The sequence below is a fragment of the Cricetulus griseus genome, chromosome 3 (assembly GCF_003668045.3).
Source record: "Cricetulus griseus strain 17A/GY chromosome 3, alternate assembly CriGri-PICRH-1.0, whole genome shotgun sequence".
NCBI lineage: Eukaryota > Metazoa > Chordata > Mammalia > Rodentia > Cricetidae > Cricetulus > Cricetulus griseus.
The window spans coordinates 160,672,758-160,693,884 of NC_048596.1; the positions used below are offsets into that span (position 1 = coordinate 160,672,758).

General features: G+C 49.5%; 1 protein-coding gene across 5 annotated transcripts; it reads left to right on the forward strand.

The window, feature by feature from the left end:
• The first annotated feature begins 2,235 nt into the window (after nt 1-2,235).
• Nucleotides 2,236-21,118, forward strand: Adgre5 (adhesion G protein-coupled receptor E5). Of its 5 annotated transcripts, none has more exons than XM_027406167.2 (20): nt 2,236-2,468; nt 9,288-9,338; nt 9,537-9,653; nt 10,060-10,218; nt 11,940-12,095; nt 13,792-13,938; nt 14,530-14,676; nt 14,757-14,803; nt 14,906-14,983; nt 15,863-16,040; nt 16,121-16,237; nt 16,366-16,586; nt 18,290-18,457; nt 19,019-19,210; nt 19,378-19,604; nt 19,698-19,764; nt 19,863-19,954; nt 20,077-20,245; nt 20,365-20,469; nt 20,548-21,118. In XM_027406167.2, the coding sequence occupies exons 1-20, from the start codon at nt 2,438-2,440 to the stop codon at nt 20,575-20,577; spliced, it is 2,499 nt and encodes an 832-aa protein (XP_027261968.1). In that variant the 5' UTR covers nt 2,236-2,437; the 3' UTR covers nt 20,578-21,118. The 5 variants fall into 5 exon arrangements, with proteins under 5 accessions (XP_027261968.1, XP_027261963.1, XP_027261964.1 ...); XM_027406162.2 differs by having other exon boundaries at nt 2,323-2,468; nt 11,958-12,095; XM_027406163.2 differs by lacking the exon at nt 9,537-9,653 and having other exon boundaries at nt 2,323-2,468.
• Nucleotides 21,119-21,127: the final 9 nt, after the last annotated feature.

The following is a 21,127-nucleotide window of genomic DNA, read 5'->3' on the forward strand; positions in this document are numbered from 1 at the left end:
ATGGAATTGTAAATATTTTTTAACCCCTTCTAAATAAAGTTAGAAAGATACAGATATATGACAGTCAATGAATTGTATCCACCGCATTTAAAACACCATTATAATTGACAAGGTGAAAATAAAGTTTTAAATTTTAAATTTAAAACCTGTGTCAGAAGCTGACTTTTTTCAAATAAAACATTTATTTTATTTTTACAGAATGTTTCTTCTATGTGTTTAGTTGAGGGAAATATTGTGTCTTTATTTTCATTATTAATTTTCAGTTTGGCCTTTGCCTGTTCTCCCGTGTGTACAGCTGTGCACCAGTGTATGCCATGGCTGTGGAGGCCAGAAGAGGGCCTCAGATCCCTGGGACTGGAGTTGCAGACAATTGTTGACTGCCATGAGAGTGCTGGGAATCTAACCCTGCCCTGGGGAGAGCGGCCAGTACTGTTATCCACCGGTGTTCTTAACCAGTGAGCCATCTCTCCGGCCCTAATAGCACACATTTTCTACAACTTCCTTTATTTGATCAGAATAGCCACAAACTCATAGCAATCCTCTCACCTTGGCCTCAGGAGGGCTGCCTTTATAGACTGTGCACCCATGCAGTCAGCTAATCCCTCACTGAGCACCAGGCATTTATTAAGGTAAAAAGAAGGCCTGAAGCTCCTGGTGTTTTATGCCTGTGATTCCAGTAGACTACAGCGTTGGAGGTAGGAAAGTCAGGAGGAATTCAAGGCCATCCTAGGCTACATAGAATTCAAATCTAGCCTGGGCTACTAAGATTCTTTCAGAGAAAAAAAAAAAAGGAAAAAAAATAATTGTTTTGAAAAGGCACTAGATGTATCTGGGAATGTACAGTAGAGTGCTTGCCCAGCATACACAAAACCCTGGGTTTGGGGCTGGAGAGAGGGCTCAGTGGTTAAGAGCACTGGTTGCTCTTCCAGAGGACCTGCGTTCACGTCCTGGCACTCAACAGTTGTCTGTAACTCCTGTTCCAGGGGATCTGGTGCCTTCATACCGACATACCCACAGGCACCAATGCACATAAAGTAAAAATAAATAAATCATTTGGCTGGGTGTTGGTGGCAATCCCAGCTCTCGGGAGGTAGAGGCAGGAGGATCTCTGTGAGTTCGAGGCCAGCCTGGTCTCCAGAAGTAGTGCCAGGATAGGCTCCAAAGCTACATAGAGAAACCCAGTCTCGAAAAGCAAAAAAAGAAAAACCAAAACCAACAAAAACCCAGCCCTGGGTTTTATCTCCCCACCATCACAGAAAAAGAAATGTTAGTTATATGTGTTATTCAAGCAGGAAGCCAATGCACAGCATATGATTCTCTATAGATTGTGGTAAGGTCAGAACGTGTAACCAAAAAGCCCTGCAGTGGTTAGAGAAGTCCAGTGGTCACAGCTCTCTTCCTCTATTCATTCTCCGTTTGTATTATGTTGTACTTGTTTATTTCTTTATTTAGTGCTTGTGCTTGTGAAGAACAGAGGCAAATTGCAAGAGTTGGTTCTCTTCTTCCACCATGTCAGGTCAATAGGTTCAGGGGCAAGTGCCTTTACCCACTGAGCCATCTTGATAGTACTCCTCCGTATTTATTTATCTATCTATTTATTTTTGAGATTGGTTCTCACTACATAGCCCTGGCTGGCCTGGAACTCTTTTCTCTTTTGTGGCCAAGGATGGCCTCGGGTTTAGCCTCTGCTTTCCAGAGTGCAGGGATTATTACAGGAGTGCACAACCACGGCACATTCCTTTTTTCTTTGTGAGACAAGGTGCCATGTAGTCCTGGCATGCTTCAAATGCGACAAAATGAGGGATGACTTTGAACTCCTGATTAATGCTGGGGTTACAGGCTCGCGCTCCTTTGCCTTCCCGTTTATGTGACACTGAAGGTAGACAGGGCCTCGAGCATGTGAAGCAAGCACTACACACTGAGCCACATCTCTGAGCCCTGACGTTTCTCCTTCCCGGCCTGGCATCCCAGAAAGGTACTCTGCCCTCCTCTGATTCTTATTTGGCCTCAGGCTTCTCTGAGCCTCAGTTGCCCTCCTGAAAAAGAAGCGGGAAAGTCCTGCTAGTGGAAATGGGGTCTCTCAGGAGCCCAAGGCGTCGCTCCGGTGGGAGCTCCACCCAGTTCTTTTCGACGTGACTGGGTCCCTGTCCCGGGTCCCTCGTCCGCGCCGCCCTGCTCTGCGGCCGCCGCCTGTCCGCCTGCCTGCCTGTCCGCCTGTCCGCGGGGCGGGTGACTGGGACGCGCGCGCGATAGGTCGCGTTTGTTCCAGGCGCGGGCGCGCCGCGCCCTGGGGCTGTTTCCCCGGCACTTTCCTGTTACTTTCCAGCGGGGAGGACAGTTCCGGGGAGGGCCCTGCCCACGCCGGGTGCATAAAGGCCCAGCCCAGCCGCCCGCCGCCGCCCGCCGCCAGTCCAGACGCCGTCGGCTCTGCGCCACCATGAGAGGCGCCCACCGGCCCCTCCTGCTCGGTGAGACCTCGGGGTTGCGCGGGGCGGGGAAGAAGTTCGCGGGACGTGGCCAGGCGGGGCAGGGGCAAGCAAAGCCCACGCACCTGTGTGCCCCAGAAGGCTCTTAGGGGTGCTGGGCCTGACTGCTACCAATTGGAGGCTAAGAGGGGGAAACTGAGGCACGGGGGTACATAAAGGGGGTGACAAAGCCGGCATGATGACGCTGCATTAGGGAGGCTGAGGTAGGAGGGTCACCAGTTCCAGGTCAGCCTGGGCTACACAGCAAGACCCAGTCTCAAAAGAACAAAAGAAAGAGAAATGCAGGCTGCTGCGGGCTGGAGAGAGGTTAAGAGAGTACCTGGTTGGTTTTCAGCAACCACACGGTGACTCACAAGCGCCTGTAACTTCAGGGGATCCAACACCCTTTTCTGGCTCCCACAGGCACCAGACATACATGCAGGCAAAACAAACATACAGAAAAAAGAAAGAAAGAAAGAAAGAAAGAAAGAAAGAAAGAAAGAAAGAAAGAAAGAAAGAAAAGAAATGTAGGCTAAAGTAAACTCGGCTGGTTGGTCGCCCATACAGACACTCTTATGTGGAGCACAAGCCAGTGTGAGAACCACCCTTTCAGTGAGGGTGGGAACCCTCAGTATGTCCCCGGTTGTCTCAGTGCCAGGAACACTGCAAAGACCCTCCTCGGGACCTGCTTGGGACTGAGCTGCTGCCTGAAGGGATGTTGCCACACTGAGTTTGAACTTGGACTTTCCCGCTCCACCCTGAGTGCCTCCAACCACTATCTGACTGCTAAGTTACCTAAGTAACTTGATAACAAACAATGAAGAAATGGAACTTGTGTGCAAACTGGGGTTACCCCAACCACAATGACTGGCCTGTGTGCCAGCAACAGGTGGCAAGAGGCAGGCAGCTCAGTAGCCTGTGTGGGCTCTGGAGCCAGAACTAGAGTCCCAGTGGGGCACAGTTGGTGGCAGATAGCTGCGAGGCCTGCCTGGCTGTCACTGGGCTGGGTCACAGTGACCTTGGGCTTCACTTTACTCCTCTGTCAAATGGAACAAGACCAGTTGCATTTTGTTTATGCAGTTTGCATATTGTTTCAAGGGCCAAGAGTTTGTACACAAACTTTCTGGTTCACAATTTGAATTAACTGAACACATGGGTGTGGTGGCCATGTCTGCAATCACAGTACTCTGGTAGTGGAGGCAGGAGGATCAGAAGTTCAAGGTCATTCCCTGCTGCATATGAGTTTGAGGCCAAGGGAGATGTTGTCTCAAAAATCAATGAATCAGCCTTGCTGGTGTCTCCAATCCCAGTAGCAGAGAAGAAGGCAGGAAGATCCTGGGAGTTGGAGGTCAACATGGTTTACATAGGAAGTCCCAGCACACACACACACACACACACACTCGCACACTCACACACACACACACACACACACACACACACACACACACACTCACACACTTGCACACTCACACACACTTACATATGAGAGAGAGAGAAATAGAGACAGAGAATTAAGTGGACACTTTTATCATTGTGATTATTATTTTTTCTGGGTGAGATGTTGGGGGGGTCTCCAGCAGGAAGCACAAAGGCTGCCCTACCCCCACTTCTGGATTCCCTAAACCAGAGTCCCATGGCTCCAGTTTGAGCCTGGGAATTTGAACCAGATGTGTCTGGGAGCAGAAGGGAGCAGTTGTGCTCCTGTTTGGTTAACTTCCAAGTCTCCAGATGTAGGCAGTCTGGCCAGTGGCTGCGGGGTAGTGGGGTAGAACCCAGCCCAGGGTGAGGGACAGGACGCCCTCTGCTGTTCCAGTCTGCCCTCCTTTCCCAGCCTGGCTTAACCACTCATCTGTTTGCAAGCTCCCAGCCTCACTTTGTCTTGGTGGAGATTGGACAATGACCCAAGCCCCTGCCTCCTGCTGCTGCTGAGTCTTTTTCCTGGTTTCTTTGGAGACAAGATTTCATGGTAGTTAAGGATGACCTTGGACTTCTGATCCTCATTCCCCTTCTGAGGGCTGAGATCACAGACTTGTGCAACTAGGCCTGACTTCATTTTGAGTTTTTTTGGTTTTGTTTTTGAGACAGGGTTTGGCACTGTAGCTATGTAGCCCGGACTAGTTTCGAACTTGTGATGGTCTCCCTACTTCTGTTTTGTTGTTGTTGTTGAGACAGGGTCTTGCTATGTAGCATTGGCTGTCCTAGAGCTCCTTAGGTGCAGCAGGCTGGCCTCCAACAGAGTTCCACCTGCCTCTGCCTCACCAGTGCTGGGCCTCTATCACCACACTCACTCTGCCATGGTTTTGAGTCTTTTTTTTTTTGTTTTTGTTTTTGTTTTTGTTTATCGAGACAGGGTTTCTCTGTGTAGCTTTGGAGCCTATCCTGGCACTAGCTCTGGAGACCAGGCTGGCCTCAAACTCACAGAAATCCTCCTGCCTCTGCCTCTTGAGTGCTGGGATTAAAGGCATGTGCCATCAACGCCTGGTGGTTCTGAGTCTTAAAGCAGTTGCTTAAGGGGATGGAGAGATGGCTCAGTGGTTAAGAGCACTTGTTGTCTTTCCAGAAAATGGGGGTTCAGTTCCCTGTAACCACATGGTGGCTCACAACCATCTTTAACTCCAATTCCAGGACCTCCCTAGGCACCAGGCAACATACATGCAGACAAAACATCCATACCCACAAAAATAAATCAATATTATTTTTCAGAAAGTTACTTGAGGGCTGGAAGAGAGTTCTATCAGGAAAAGACCCATGGAACCTGTGATCTCAGTGTTGTAGCAGGGAGGCTGATAGAGCCCTGTGGCTGGCTGGCCAGCCTAGCCTGCTTGATGAATGCAGGTTCACTTAGACCCTGTCTCAGAAATCAAGTTGGTCACATGAAGAGAGGAACATACTGGTACTATGCTTTTCGAACTGTGGATTGCCCTGGGGCCCACCCTGGAGGCAAGGTCATTTTGTGGTCTGTCCCACAAAGAGGAACTGGGTTCTGGTGGGGGTGGGGGGAGAAATCCAGCTCTATGGCCTAAGAGGAGGAAGAAAGAGGAATTCTGACTTCAGGGGACAGCTGCCTGGCTGGGGTGCCCCAGGATTGAGGGGGTGAATGTCACCTGGAGCCTCTGGCCCTCCATTGGCCTCAGGGGGAATCCAATCACACAAAGACTGAAGCCCTCTGAGAGACACTGCCCCCCAACTCTGCTGTTACTGGCTGACCCCAGGACCCCCTAAGATTTTGGCATGCAGCCAGCCCAGTGGTGGGTAAATCACTCCATCTCCCCACCAACCTTTCACCCTAGTGCTCCCTCCGGGTCTCCTGTTAGAACTCTTCCCTTGCTACTGAACTCTCCACTTTGGGAGCAACTCTGTCCCCTAGGCTCTCCCCAGGCCCCCTGCTTCTCAGACACTTCCTCTTTCCCCCCTCTTCTGTACTGAGAGGGAAACAGGGCTTCACACCTTGCCAGGCCCACATCTTCACACATACTACACCCCACTCTTTCTCTCTATTTTTATTGTGAGGCAGGCTCTTCTGTAGGCCAGGTTGGGAACTTTGAATCCTCGTGCCTTTGCATCTCAAGTAGTTGTCATTACAGGGCTGTACTACTGCACTTGGTTTCCAGTCTCTCTCTTTTTAGATTTATTTAGTTTGTGTGCATGATTGTTTTGCTTGCCTATATGTGTATGTACCATGTGAATGCCTAGTAGCCTTGGAGACCAGAAGACGGCACTGAAATGCCTGGAACTGTTGTTAGAGAATGTTGTGAATCACCAAGTGGGCACTGGAAATTAAACCCTGTCCATTGAAAGAGCAGCCAGTGCTCTTATCTGCTGAGCCATCTCTCCAGATGCGCCCCCCCCCCCAGGGGCTGTTTTAGAGACAGGGTTTCTTTTGTAGCCCTGGTTGTCCTGGAACTTGCTCTGTAGACTAGGCTGATCTCGAACTCACAGAGACCTGCCTGTCTTTGCCTCCCGAGTACTGGGATTAAAAGAGTGTGCTACCATCGGCCGGTCCAATTTTTTTTTTTTTAATTTTCATTTTATTTTTTGTGTGGGTGGATATGTGCATGTGTGTGTGCTTACATGTCATGGCACACAAACATAAAGGTCAATTCTCTCCTTCCACCATGTGGGTCCCAGCTATTAACTCAGAAGTCAGGTTATAAGGCTTGGCAGCAAGTGCCCTTATCTGAGCTTTCTCTTCTTCTTCCTCCTCCAACCACCACCCCCTTTCATTTTTTGGTCCCAGAGATGGAACCCAGGACCTTGTTTCAGTCAGGTTTCCACTAAGTTACCCAGGCTGCCCTTGAATTCTGTGTAAGTTTTAAGAGCCTCCCCCTCAGCCTCGAGTCACTGGGTTCTGCACTCCCGCCCGCCCGGATCCCTGTTCTCTCTTCCTCCTCCTCATGTCTTTTCTCCTTGCCTCTGTCTTCTTGGATGTCTGTCTCTAGTGACTGCTCTGTTGCTTAAGGCTCCCAGTTCTGCCATGGTGGGATGCCTGCCAACGACAGCAAGGTAACAAGGCTGTGTTCAGCAGTCACCCCCTCCACCACAGCCACTTCCTGTGTGCGAGGAGCCCCTCTGCCTTGTCACCACCATGTGGTTAACAGTGGGTAGATGTGTGTGGTGTTGGAGTGTCAGAGCTTGGATGGGACCTGGCAGACATAGTCCAAGCTGTCACTCTTACCTAAAGAACAACAAGGATCTGGCCTGGTGGCACAGGCCTGTCCCAGCTCCTCAGGTCACTGGGGCAGGAGGATTTCAAGTGCAAGCCCAGCCTGAACAATTTAGGAATGAAGTAAAAAGAGGGTTTGGGAATGAGACTCAGTGGTAGAGCACTTATCTAGCATGCAAAGGCCTTGGGTTTCATCCCAGTATTATGAGAGAAAACAATATAAACCACGATAGCTCCAACAAGTTAGAGGCCAGAGGGTCAGGAGTTCAAGGTCATCCTTAGCTACATAGCCAGTTTCAGGCCAACCTGGGCTACATGAGGTGGGCCAGTAAAGGCAGCTGCTGTATGTAAACCCGATGACCTAAATTTAATCCATGGGATTTCTTGTGGTGAAAAGAGAAACATCCACATAGGTTATAGTGGCAAACACACACACACACACACACACACACACACACACACACACACACACACACACACACACACACACCAAATATAAATATGCTGGCTAGTGTTTTGTCAGCCTGACACAAGCTATAGTTTCATTTGGGAAGAGGGACCCTCGATTGAGAAAATCCCACAAGTTGACCTGTGGGCAAGCCTGTGGAGTATTTTCTTGATTACTAATTGACGTGTGAAGGGCCAGCCCTTTTTGTTTGTTTGTTTTTACACTTTGTCTTGATTCGGTTTCTATGTTTTGATTAAAAAATAACGCCTGGGCAGGTGATCCTAGGTTGTATAAAAGAGCAGGTTGAGCTGGGTGGTGGTGGCGAACACCTTTAATCCCAGCACTCAGGAGACAGAGGCAGGTGAATGCCAGCCTGATCTACAGAGTGAGTTCCAGGACAGCCAGGGCTGTTACACAGGGAAACCCTGTCTTGAAAAACAAAACAAAACAAAAGAGCAGGTTGAGCAAGCCATGAGGAGCAAGCTAGTGAGTAGCGTTCCTCCAAGGTCTCTGCTTCAGTCCCTGGCTCCAGTCTCCTGCCTTAACTTTCCCTGAAAATAGACTGTAACCTGTAAGCAAATAAACCCTTTCCTGCCCAGCTTGCTTTTGATTATGTTGTTCTTTCACAGCATTGAGACCAAAGAGTAAGTGTAAAAGACAATGTTAAACCAGGCAGTGGTGGTGCACACCTTTAATCCCAGCATTCAGAAGGCAGAGACAGGCAGATTTCTGTGAGTTCAAGGCCAGCCTGATCTACATAGTGAGTTCCAGAGCTATAGAGACAGACTATGTCTCAAAACAAAGTGTTAATACCTTACCCTTGTAGGGTTTGTTGCCGTAAAGGGAGATCACCATCACCCCCATCTCCAAGTACCTCTGTCAGTACTATGGGTACCGATCCTTTGGCTGTAAGTGTCTGAGCCACAGAAAGCAACACATGGGTTTTGTAGTTTTTCTCTTTGTCTTGTTTCTGAGGCAGAATCTCATTGTGTAACTTAGGCTAGTTTCAAACTTGTATCTGGAAACTCTCCCCTGGCTTTTTGTTTGCTTCTCCCCCCCCCTTTTTTTTTTCTTTATGTTTTGCTTGTTTTAGAGATAGACTCTTGTAGCCTAAGCTGGTCTTAACCTTGCTATGTAGCCGAAGATGACCTCAAACTTCTGATCCTCTTGTGCTCCCCCCAAATATTGGGATTACAGGTATGCACCCATTACTTGACTTTATGAAACTTGTTGCTGTTTGCTTGCTCATTTGTTTGTTTAGCTTTTTTTAAAAAGATCTGTTTATTTATTTTATGTATACAGCGTTCTGTCTGCATGTTTGCCTGCACACCAGAAGAAGACATCAAATCTCATTATTGATGGTTGTGAACTGCCATGTGGGTGCTGGGAATTGAACTCAAGACCTGTAGAAGAGCAGCCAGTGCTCTTAACTACTGAACCATCTCCTCAGCCCTGGTTGATTTTTTTTTTTTTTTTTTTTTTTTTTTTGAGACAGGGTCTCAGTATGTAGCCTGGGGTTGGACTTGAGTTCCTAATTCTCCTGCCTCACCTCCCAAGTGTCATTCATTATCCCTGTCTACTGGGTCTGTTTTGAGTATTAACTACAGAGTCTCAGCCTGGACAGGGTCAGAACCTGCTGCCTACAGATGCACAACTTTGGCCTCCTGTCCCTGCTTTGGGGTCCAGCTGACCATCTTTTGTTTTGTTGCAGTGGTGTATATCCTACTGAACCTGGCAGGAGCTTGGACCCAGACGGCTAGGCGTAAGTCCATCAGACAGACGGCTCCAAGGCCGGAGCTGGGGAGGGAACCCTGCTGCCAAACACAGAGCCTCAGGAGGAGATGGGCAGCTGCTGGGGAAGTTTAAGACCACCCTCAAACCTTTCTAAGATTCTGCTCTGGGAGGCAGTTCCCCTCTGAGGGCCTCCTTTACTTTCTTACCAAAGTGTCTGTCCCCACAGGCTGTATCCCCTCGTGCCCTTTGAACTCAGAATGTGTTGAGAATCGCTGTCGATGCAAGTCAGGCTTCGCCCCAAGTGGTGACGGGCTCACCATTGACTTCTCAGGGAGCTGTGACGGTACAGAGGCTTGGGGATGGGCACATAGAGAGATGACAAGGTGTGGTCTGGGGTCAGAGGTATCAGCTTCAAATACAGAAAAAGAAAGGGGAGGCACGAAGTGAACAAGTAGGACTTCCTGAGTGAGGGGCCTGGGCTCAGGGCTCTGGGCCTGAACTTGGCTCTAGAACTGGGGAGGAGGCTGGCCTTCCAGTCCACCCCACATTGGTATTGTCTACCCAGAGCTCTGAGAGGAGCAGAGCTGACCTGCTGGAAGCCTTCAGGAATAGCTAGCTCAAGCTATAGCACAGCCTCATGAGCACAGCTCTTAACGTCCCTCAACAAAGCTGAAACATCAGCAGTTCCATGATGTAGTCAGGTAGGGTGGGAGATCTGGGGTGTGACCCTTCTGCCTGTTTTGTTGTAGACATCAACGAATGTTTAAAACATAGTGTAACAGTCATCTGTGGACCATTTGCCACGTGTCAGAATTCAGTGGGGAGCTACCACTGCGTATGCAACCAGGGATATAAGCTCGTTTCTGGGAAGAAATCTTTTGCTAACAGGAGTGAGAACACATGTGAAGGTAAGAGCCCACTGATACCCTCAACTTGCCCAAGTCATCTTCACGGCCACCAGCGTAATCACTCAGCAGTCACAAGGCGGGGTCCTGATGTTGGTTCTGCCCCTGTGATTTGTTCTGGGCCATGTGTCACATCTACAAGCATAGAGATTCAGGGAGGAGGGACATTTGGGACCTCCCTGCAGGGGTCTCGTCCTGATTCCCAAGTGTGACTCAGAAAGCCCTGTTTGGTTGGCTGCGCAGTGCATATCTGTCATCCAACACTCTGGAGTTTGAGTCAGGGAACGAACATGTAGTGAGTTCCAGCACAGCCAGAGTTATGTAGAATGACACTGTCTCAAAGGAAACAAAAATAGCCAGGCTAGTTAGTACACGCCTTTAATCCTAGCACTCAGGAAGCAGAGGCAGGAGGATCTCTGTGAGTTCAAGGCCAGCCTGGTCTACAGAGTGAGTTCCAGGATAGCCAGGGCTGTTACACAGAGAAACCCCGTCTTGAAAAACAAAACCAAAACAAAATGAACTCTCCATGTTTCTTTTCCTGTGTCTTCTGTCTGTCCTTAACAAAGGGGTTTGCTCTTTATTATACAGTACAGAAAACACAGCATGGGGAAGGAATGAGGAATTCTCTACAGAAATCTTTAAGAGAACTTTGTAAGGGAAAAATAACTTTATTTACCCAGAACAGCAAACAGACATTACCAACCTATGTTCACATGCTGTTTACAGCATTTATGGTGGATATCTGTTGTGTAAAGTTGTTTCCAACCTATTGGTTGTTTTCCGTAAAGATTACCACAATACATGCTCGAGCTCGCGCACACACGCATGCGCGTGTGCACACACACAGGCACAGGCACACATGCATTATTTTTGGTCAGGAGCATAGAAGAGAACATAGTGTAAGATTAAAGCTATGTATGTGTTAGCTTAGGCTGTAAAGCTGATGACATGGGCCATCCAAGGCACAGTAATGTTGGTAACATTGTTCTCTTAAGTGCAAGTTAAATTTAGATAGTAGGACAGCAGATTAAGTTTTAACTAATCTCAAGGCAGATTATTAACTTGATGGCAAGATCTGGAAAAAGTTCATTCTCTTTGAGTGCAAGAGAGATTTTCAAAGCCAGGTATGAGGTACATACCTTTAATCCCAGCATTTGGGAGGTAGAGGCAGGCAGATCTCTGTGAGTTTGAGGCCAGCCTGGTCTACAGAGTGAGTTCCAGGACAGCCAAGGCTACATAATGAGACCCTGTCTCAAAGAGAAAGAGAAAGACACACAGATACACATGCACACACAGATTATTTTCAGAGAAAAAATGTATCAATACATGAGGTGACACAGGAGTCCCCATGGACCTCAAGGAAGGTGACAGAGAGCATCCATCCATCTTAGAGCATAACCCATTCAATGCCTAAGGCACTTGCTGAGTCATCGTCTAGCACTCCGACATGCACTGCTTGGAGGGTACGCCAACCTGGATCACACTCGAAGGATGGCAGGAGCTCTTGGCCATATCCTCTGCTCATTTTCTACTACTTGGTTCTGGAAGCTCAGAAGTTTCTTCTGCTCATTTGCATCTCATTTTCATAAGCCACCATCCTTCTGCCCATCTACATTTCATTTTCATAAGTCAACATCCTTCTGCCCATCTGCTTCTCATTTGCATAAACCAAAGGGATGGTATTCAGAATACTCTGCCTCTACCATGAGCACGTTCCACTGCAGGGTCTGTCCTCTTCCCAGCATCAGTGGACACTGGGGTGACACCTGCCCCCTCCGGGATCCACACAGTTGCTGCTGTGCCTGAAAACCTCCCTAAGCAGCAAGCTGCAGTACACCCGTGGACACAGCCTGGAGACCCAGGAGAAAAGACATCCAAGGGTAGGCCACATTCCCTGTCATTGCTCCTGCTGGAAGAAAACAGTTGGTGCCTGGACCCCCTTTTTGGTCAGCCAATCATCATTCTGACTATCCCCAACAATTATGGTTCCTTGAAGACAGAATAGAAAGAATGGTGTGGCCAGATTGGGCAGGGTGACATCAACCCCACACACAATCAGAGTTGAAGGCAAGCACTGTGCAAGAGAAGGTGTTATGGAGAACCACCGCCCCAGAACCTACTCTCACCTGACAATGTCAACCCACAGCTGCCAGGCCAGGCAATTCAGGATAAAGAGTCGAGGCTACACTCAGTGCTTCTCCAGGTCTGTGACTATGACAGGAGAGAGGACAGAAATGTCTGTCATTCCTACTCCCGTAGACACAGCTTCCTTTCTGGGCACTGTGATATTGAAAGGCTGGCTTCAATAAAATACATGTTCTTATCCTCTATAACTTCAGCCAAGTGATGCTTGGCTGCACATCAGTTTGTCACCACACAGGCTGGTTCCCACTGTGTGGTACCCTGGCTTGTGTAGTCTTATCCCTTCTTTCCCTGCCCCTTCTATTGAGCTTTGTAGAGGGGGTGTAGCTCCGGAGCAAGTCTCAATCCTTCCCCACTGAACAGAACAGAGGTCTGGGAACCTCCTATGAGTGGGACTACATGGTCCTGAAGGTTCCTGGAATTCCATGTAGAACTCTCCCGAAGGGACAGTACCCTGTAAGAATGGAGACAGAGGCTGCCATGCTGTACTCTCCCTTGCACTGGCTCTTCAGGGTCATATGTGGCCTTTGTCCCAAGTCTTCAGGCTGGGATACTGATAGCTGCCACACTTCTATTGCTGGCAGCTAGGGAACTCTCTACTACTCCCCTCCACATCTGGACAACAGAGTCAGAGCTACCACAGACCCTATATGATGCCTTCATATGAATTAGAAAGGGGTGTGCCCACAAGGAGGAGACTGGAATGTTCCAGATGCTTCTGTGTCATGAACCTAGCCGATCCTGAGCCTTCAATTTCAAGCACACATCCCCTCTGCTTCTTCTCATGAGATGGATGAGGGCCAGAATCCCAGAGTCTATAGGAACACAGCATTTGCACCAATACCCAGGGCAGCTACTCATGCAGGTGTCACCTGACCTCAAGCCCAGGCTGAGGCCCCGAAGGTATGCACAGATATACCCCCCAGAAGCAGCTGCAAGACTGGACAGGAGCTGGAAGGAGGCGAGGCAGGGCTGTAGCCTGAAGAGAGAGAAGCTCTGCAGGGTTCCAGGAGCTCCAAGAACTATGAAGACTCCCCCGAGGTTCAGTTCTCAACATGTTTCTACAGGGTAGGGAGGCCCCAGGATGTTCTGAGCCCGGAAGCTCTGTGGAGTTCCCAGGGCGTGGCTCTTCCTCATCTGTGAGAACAGTATCACATCCTATTCTGAGAAGGGTTAGAGAGCAACAAGAGGCCCTTGGTCAAGAAGTCCAACCCCATGACTCAATCTGCTTCCTGGTTTTACCTCCTATAAACTGGGTCCCCTGATCCTTGCTAGGCCTGTCCTGCAGAGGCCAGCGTGAGGTGCTCTGCAGGTAAAGTAGAAGGTCACTAGGTGGCAACTGAATTTGAAGCAGTGAGAAGATGGGAAAGTGGGTACAGTACATGGAGGTATATATGAGTGGGGGTAGGGATGACCCTTTGGTTTTGTTCCCAGATGTGAATGAATGCACCTCCGGGCAAAACTACTGCCACCAATCCACCCATTGCGTCAACAAGCTGGGCACCTATGCTTGCATCTGTCGCCAAGGCTGGAAACCTGTTCTTGGATCCCCCAATGGCCCAACCAACACAATGTGTGAAGGTCCGGATGCCACGTTCCTAAGGACCCACAGTCTTGTTTAAGATTAGTTTTAGCCAGGTGTGGTGACACACACCTTTAATCCCAGCACTTAGAAGGCAGGCAGAAGCAGGCTTATCTCTATGAGTTCCAGGGCCATGCATAAAGACCCTGTTTTAAAATATATATATAACAGGAGGCTGTTAGACGCTCTGAACTGAAGTCACAGGGGGCTTCTGAGCCGCCTGATGTGGATCCTGAACCCAAAGGTTAACTCCGAGGCGTCTCTTCAGTCCCCATGTTTACTCAAGGGAATGAAAGGAGGCTCTGTTGGTCAGACCTTAATCTCCTGAGGTTGACTTTAGAAAGCTGTGGGGTCCAGGAAAGGAGCTGGGATTCCAAGGGGATCCCCCCTGGGGGGCCCAGATGCCTTCATCGTTCCCACTTTCACACATACATTCCCCGGAGGCCCTACACATTCCCTAAGCCACCATGTACCACTCACTGAGGCCACCAGGGATCAGTACCTCAGGCCAGGGATGGTAGCAATACCTAGGAAGGGAGTGGGACTGGGACCATACAGGAAAGGACCTAACCCCTTTTTTGTGTCCCCAGATATTGATGAGTGCAGCTCTGGGCAGCATCAGTGTCACAGCTCCACCATTTGTGATAACACCCCAGGCTCCTACAAGTGCCGCTGCCGTCCAGGTTGGAAGCCAACTTCTGGGTCCCTCAATGGCCCAAAGAACACTAAGTGCCAAGGTACCTGACCTAGCCACTCAGCACCTCCATGCCCTGCAAGTGCACTCTGAGATTACTGAACCACAGTTCTGTCCCCACAGAGCCATCCTTCCCGACATGGACACTGCTGCCCACAGCCCAGAGCCAAGTGAGTAGCCAGTGGGGATCAGCAGGCTGGATCCCTTTACAGTCTGTCCACCCCTTTCAGCTGTGCTGCTGCCCACCCATGACCCACTGTTTCCCTTCCCAGAGTCTTTCTCGCTTCTCCATTGAAGTCCGGAATCTGCTCAAAGACTTTGATCTAGCCACGGCCAACCACACCATTCAGGTGAGGGAGAACTCTGGGGACTCTAGTGCAACAGGGAAGAAACCACAGGCTGCAATGGAGACAGACAGTGTTCCATGCATCCAAGCAGTGCTTGTGGTTTGAGGCACAGGGGTCTGACATGTGGAGCCATGTATGTGGCTGTGACACAAGGGTTGTAATGGCAGTGACTGGAGCAGTTAAGACTGAGTTAAGTAGAGTGTGGTGGCCTATGCTGCTTGGAGCCTGAAGAAGGATCTTAAGTTCCTGAGCTACTCAGCTAGACTGTATCAAAAAGGAAAACAATGAGAGGCCTGGGATAGTGCGGTTGGTAGAATGCTTGCCCAACACGCAAAACACCCTGGCTTAACCCCTAGCAGTAAATAAATGAGGTGTGGTAGTGTATGACATGCCTGTCACCCCAGAAGGTAGAGGCAGGAAGATCAAAAGTTCAACAAGTAAACAAGTAATTACCAGATTATAGGACTGGGGGTGTGTCTCAGTGGTAGAACACCAGTCTAGAATTCCCCAGTGAGGAGCTGTGGGGTGTGGCTCAGTGGTAGAACACCAGTCTGGAATTCCCCAGTGAGGGGCTGGGGGTGTGGCTCAGTGGTGGAGCACCAGCCTAGAATCCCCAGTAAGGGGCTGGGAGGATGACTCAGCAGGGCATTGGCAGTCAGTGTACCTGCTGGTGTATATGAGCTGGTGTGACAACCAAGTGCACAGGGTCATAAACCTCATCTCTAGTTTGGCTACTGTGTAAGTCTTAATGTATCCCTCCAGCTGGTTCCCCAGGTAACCCATGTGGCTTTTCCATGTCTACTGATGGGAAGGGTGGTTGGGGTCTGTCAGTCAGTTCCTGTGGTTCAAAACTTCAACAACTCTTTCACTTATCACCTCCAGAAAGTCATTGAGGCCATGGACAAGCTGTTGGAAGACCCCACGGATATAGAAACTCTAAACCCCACTGACCGACACCAAGTAGCCATCCAGTTGCTCAAGTACATGGAACAAACCCTTCGGACCTTGGCCCAGTTCTTACCCAAAGGCTCCTTCACCTACACGTCGCCCTCAAACACTGGTAAGGCTCCCTCCAGGCTCACCCCCAGGTACCATGCTATCCTTGATTTCCACAGTCAGCCACTGTCCCTGTCTCTTCAGAACTGTCGTTGATGATCAAGGAGCAAGACAACAAAGATATCACCACAGTGTACCATAGCCAAGCTTGGGTGAAACTGGACTGGGCTGTGGCAGCTGGAGCCAAAAGCTCAGAAAACGGTAGGGTCCAGGGGAGCCAGAGTCAGGTCGGATGTGGGTCAGGCAGACACCAGCCCATCGGGGAGGACCTTACTGGGAGGGTGGCATACGGAGAAGGATGGGAAGCAAGCCTGCATGTCTGTCCCCAGGCCACTCCTTGGCAGGCATCCTGTCCAGTCCAAACATGCAGAAGTTGCTAGCTGATGCCTCCATGCACCTGAACCAGAGCCGGGATATATTGGAGGAGCGCTTCGAAAGCCCACTTCTAAATGTTTCACTTACGCTCCTCTCAAACATCAATTCCATCTTTCTGACCAACACCGACACTAGGAAACTTGCCTCGAACGTCACATTCAACTTCTCTCATCCTGTGAGTCCTTCAACAGGGGGGAGGGGGCAGGGGGATGCCCTGCTGCTCACGTGCTAACCAAAGTCAAGGTGGCCCTTCTTGAGAGAACCAACTCCCCAAAGGTACTGACTCCTTCCCTCCAACATATACACAAAACAAATACCACCAGAAACACACAAAGAAACTAAAATTACAGCTGGGGATGGTGATACATGCCTTTAATTCTAGCACTTAAGAGGGTCTCTGAGTGAGGCCAGCCTGGTCTCCAGAGTTTCAGGATAGAACGCTGGAGAGAGACCCTGTCTCAAAAAGTGAACAAAACATGAGCTGGGTCTTGTGGCACAGGTTTTACTTACAGCTACTGAGAGGCAGGAGCTTCAAGTTCAAGGCCTGCTTGAACTAGAATGAATTTAAGGCCAGCCTGGACAAGGCCTTGTCTTCAAACTCAGTGGTGCATACTTGCTTACAATTCAGAAAGAGACTGGGTTCAGCCTCTAGTACTGCTGAATTGAATGAATGAATGAATGAATGAATGAATGAATGAATGAACAAATGAAAACTGGCAGGCAAAGCTAGTAGTTGACTCACTGGTAGAATGTTTGCCTGTCATGGTAAGGTCCAGGGTTTGCTCCTCAGTATCATAAAACGTTAAGGAAAAAGAAAAAAAAAAAAGCCTTACAGTCTGACCCTGCAAGATGGCTCAGCAGGCAAAGGCGCTTTTCACCAAGCCTCAATCAATTCAATCCCTGGCCTGAGATGGATCTCCACACCCTACATTGTAGGAGTAAAACAAGTGCAGCCCCCATCAATGTAATTCTAAAAAGGATTTTATGTCAATGGTGTTTTGCCTCCATATATGTCTGTGCACTGCCTGTATGCCTGGTCCTGTGGACACCAGAAGAGGGCATCACTCCCTGGAACTGGAATTAGACAGTTATGAGCTACCATATGGGTCCTGGGAATTGAATCTGGGTCCTCTGGAACATCCAGTGCTCTTATGATCCACCTATGTTGTGAGTGGTTTAAAGGTGTATGTCACAGGCCCAGCAGTGGTGGTACACTTCCAGCACTTGGGAAGTAGGCAGATGGCCTAGTTCGAGGCTAGCCTGGTCTACAGAGAGTTTTCCAGGACAGCCAGGGCTACACAGAGAAACCCTGGCTTGACAATAAACAAACAACTCAATAAATGAATGGTGTCACAGATCTGGCTACATACATGTTAACTTTAAAATTTCAAAATTACTCTAGGCTGCTGCTATAGCTCATTTAGTAGAATATTTGTCTAGCATATGTGAAGCCCTGGATCCAAAGATGTAAGTTCTACATAAAATGTAATCCAAACACTCAGGAGGCAGAAGCAAGAAGTTAAAAGTCAGTGTCATCCTCAACCACACAGTGAGTTTGAGTGCAACCTGGAATGGATGACTCTTAAATTTAGATAGACAGCCCCTGAAATACATTCAGTAAACCTAGTTTTTGTTTTTAAATTACAATCTGTAAGCAACCATTCCCCATTGATTCTTGTAATTTCTTTGGCATTAACTGTTAACTGCTCGTGATTTGCTTCACCTCACGGCAGGGACTGGTGTTCTGTCGTTCCATTGCTGGCTCCCTATGCTCTCTGCGCAGAGTAGACATATTTATGCGACCAAAAGCCAAGGTCCTCTGCTTACCCCCAGACCTTAAGTATGTTCTGGACACCCTCATCACCTATTTGTCCATAGGCGAGGTCAACAAAGCGGCCACGTGAAGACCTGATATGTGCCTTCTTGGACACTGGTGACGATGGGAATGGGCACTGGTCCACTGACGGCTGCTCAATGAACGGCACTATCTGCCACTGCAACCACCTGAGCAGCTTTGCCATCCTGATGGCCCAGTACCACGTGCAGGTAAGTCCTGAAACCATAGGTATCGTGCCTGCCTAGGCAGGACCGTAGGCTCCACTCAAAAGGGTGTACCCCAGTGGTTGCTCAAGTAAGTCCCTTTGGATAGCCCTGTGCCCTGCTTCTCAGTCCCTGCACAAATGTGAGGTACTGCTAAAAAATGCACCAGTTCAGGCAGATGAGAAGGGCCAGTAAGTAAAGGTGCGTACAGGCAGCCAGCCCTAATAACCCGAGTTTCGTCTCCAGAGAACACATGCAGTAGCGGGCAGATACTTCACCCCCTCCACACAAATACATCAATGTGATTTAAAAAAAAAAAAAAAAAAAAAAAAGCATCATGTATAATTATCCCAGGTTAGTATAGCTTTCTGAACATGGCCAGAACCTGGATCTCATGGTCAGCTGGAATTGTTAGCCAGGAGTTGGCCCTGTGGTCTAAGACAGGCATGTGGGACCTCTGACTTCTCATGGGTGCTAAGGTAGGAGTTCAGAGTGTAGGAAAAGATGAGCACCTCCCAACCCCCAGGTGTAAAGGAACACCTCTCATCCTGAGCTGCCTGCCCCTAGGATCCGAGACTGGAATTGATCACCAAGGTGGGGCTGTCACTTTCGCTCATCTGCCTGCTGCTGTGTATCCTGACCTTCCTGCTGGTGAAACCCATCCAGAGCTCTCGAACCGTGGTGCACCTGCACCTGTGCATCTGCCTTTTCCTGGGCTCTGTCATATTCCTGGTGGGCATCGAGAATGAAGGGGGTGAGGTATGTTACTGTTCTGACCTCACTTGGGCTTGGAGTCAAGACCTAGGAGGAGGTTAGCCTGGTCTGTCCTGGGGCTGTGTGGAAGGTCAGGCTCTGATGGAGCCCAGCTGCTAGCTTTGGAGGCCATTGGTCCTACACTGCACTGACAGCTCCCCCGCCCCCCACAGGTGAGCCTGCGATGCCGCCTGGTGGCAATGATGTTACACTACTTCTTCTTGGCAGCCTTCTGCTGGATGGCCCTGGAAGGTATAGAGCTCTACTTCCTTGTAGTGCGCGTGTTCCAGGGCCAAGGACTGAGTACACAATGGCGCTGCCTGTTCGGCTATGGGGTACCCTTCCTCATCGTGGCTATCTCAGCAGCTGCCAAAATGGATGGATATGGGCAACAAACATAGTGAGTATGATTTGGAGGTGGAGGTAAGGCTGGAGTGGAGTGCTGGGACCTGGCAGGCAGGGCCACTGACAGGCACCTCACCTTCTCTCCCAGCTGCTGGTTGAACCATAAGGAGGGCTTTCTTTGGAGCTTTGTGGGACCCTTGGCCTTCATCATTTTTGTAAGTACTCTCTGGGTACTGGGGACCTGAGCAGCTAATCACTTAAGACTGCTAATCACTTGCAGCCCTCTAACCTATGGTCCATATTCCCCACTCAGTGTAACTCTGCCATTTTTGTGGTTACTGTCTGGAAGCTCACAATGAAATTTTCTGAAATCAACCCAAACATGAAGCAATTAAGGAAGGCACGGTGAGAGGGACAGTGGGGAAGGCAGGCAGAGCAGGGCTGAGGAGGGCGGGCTAGGGCCTGAGCAGGGAGGGGAGTTGGGAGAGCTGGAGACAGACTGTTAGCTGCATCTACCCAACCCACAGGGTGCTGACCATCACAGCCATTGCCCAGCTCACTGTGCTGGGCTGTACCTGGGTCTTCGGCCTGTTTCTCTTCAACCCCCACAGCACATGGCTGTCCTACATCTTCACCTTGCTCAACTGCCTGCAGGGCCTCTTCCTCTACTTGATGCTCTGCCTGCTCAATAAGAAGGTAGGCAGACCAGAGCCAAAGCTGGCTGTGGGAAAAGCTTGGGATGAAGGGAGATAGAGCCAGGCCTGATTCCCAAGTCCAGCTCCTTTCCCCCCTAACCCGGTGCTTTGGGCTCACAGGTGAGGGAAGAGTACCGAAAGTGGGCCTGCATGGTTGCTGGCAACAAGTACTCAGAGTTCAGCTCTTCCACAACAGGCACTGGCACCAGCCAGAGTCACACACGGGTAAGGGGTTGGCCTGGGGCAGGGCTGGGAGGACACTCCTTCCTGAGAGCTCAGCTTCAAAGGCTCCTTCTTCTGCAGGCTCTCAGGCCCTCAGAATCAGGGATATGAAGGCAAGTTCCAGCCAGGTCACCAGCATACACTCAAGGCTGTCACTCTTCTGTCTTCTGTTCCTGCCATCTTCCCACCTTTGGCCCCATTTTTGATAAAGAAGGGATGTACACCCATGTTACATGATGTTACAGGGCAATGAGCCCTGTAACAGGGTAAAGGGGCCACTGGTCCTGCTTCTGGTTGCCTCTCTGCCCCATCACAGCTACTGCCTACCACAGAAACAGAAGCCAGCCAGCACCACCTTAGCCCACTGCCCTGGTACATGAAACAGGCAGTCCTGGGGACAGATGCAGGTCCCTTGACCTTGGCACATAAGAGGCCAGGGTGCTGGGTTCAATTTCTTTAAGCGAAGACTGATGCTATGTCAGCCATCAATGATCTTGCCTGCTGCCAAAGCTCACGGTACAGAGGCCCAGCTGCCCCACATCCAGGGAGGAAGGGTCTCACTGTTATAAAGGTTTTATGTTTTGTAATATTTTTTAAACCTGTAAACCTCTCAATGTTGACACATAAAATTAAATATACTGATGGAAAAAAAGGTGGCATG

What these genes read in the sequence shown, in the direction of transcription:
- Adgre5 (XM_027406167.2), top strand. Translation starts at nt 2,438, where the DNA reads ATGAGAGGCGCCCACCGGCCCCTCCTGCTCG. An exon ending in CGGCCAACCACACCATTCAG is followed by an intron (nt 14,984 to 15,862) that starts GTGAGGGAGAAC and finishes TATCACCTCCAG; the next exon opens with AAAGTCATTGAGGCCATGGA. An exon ending in CCTTGGCCTTCATCATTTTT is followed by an intron (nt 19,765 to 19,862) that starts GTAAGTACTCTC and finishes TTCCCCACTCAG; the next exon opens with TGTAACTCTGCCATTTTTGT.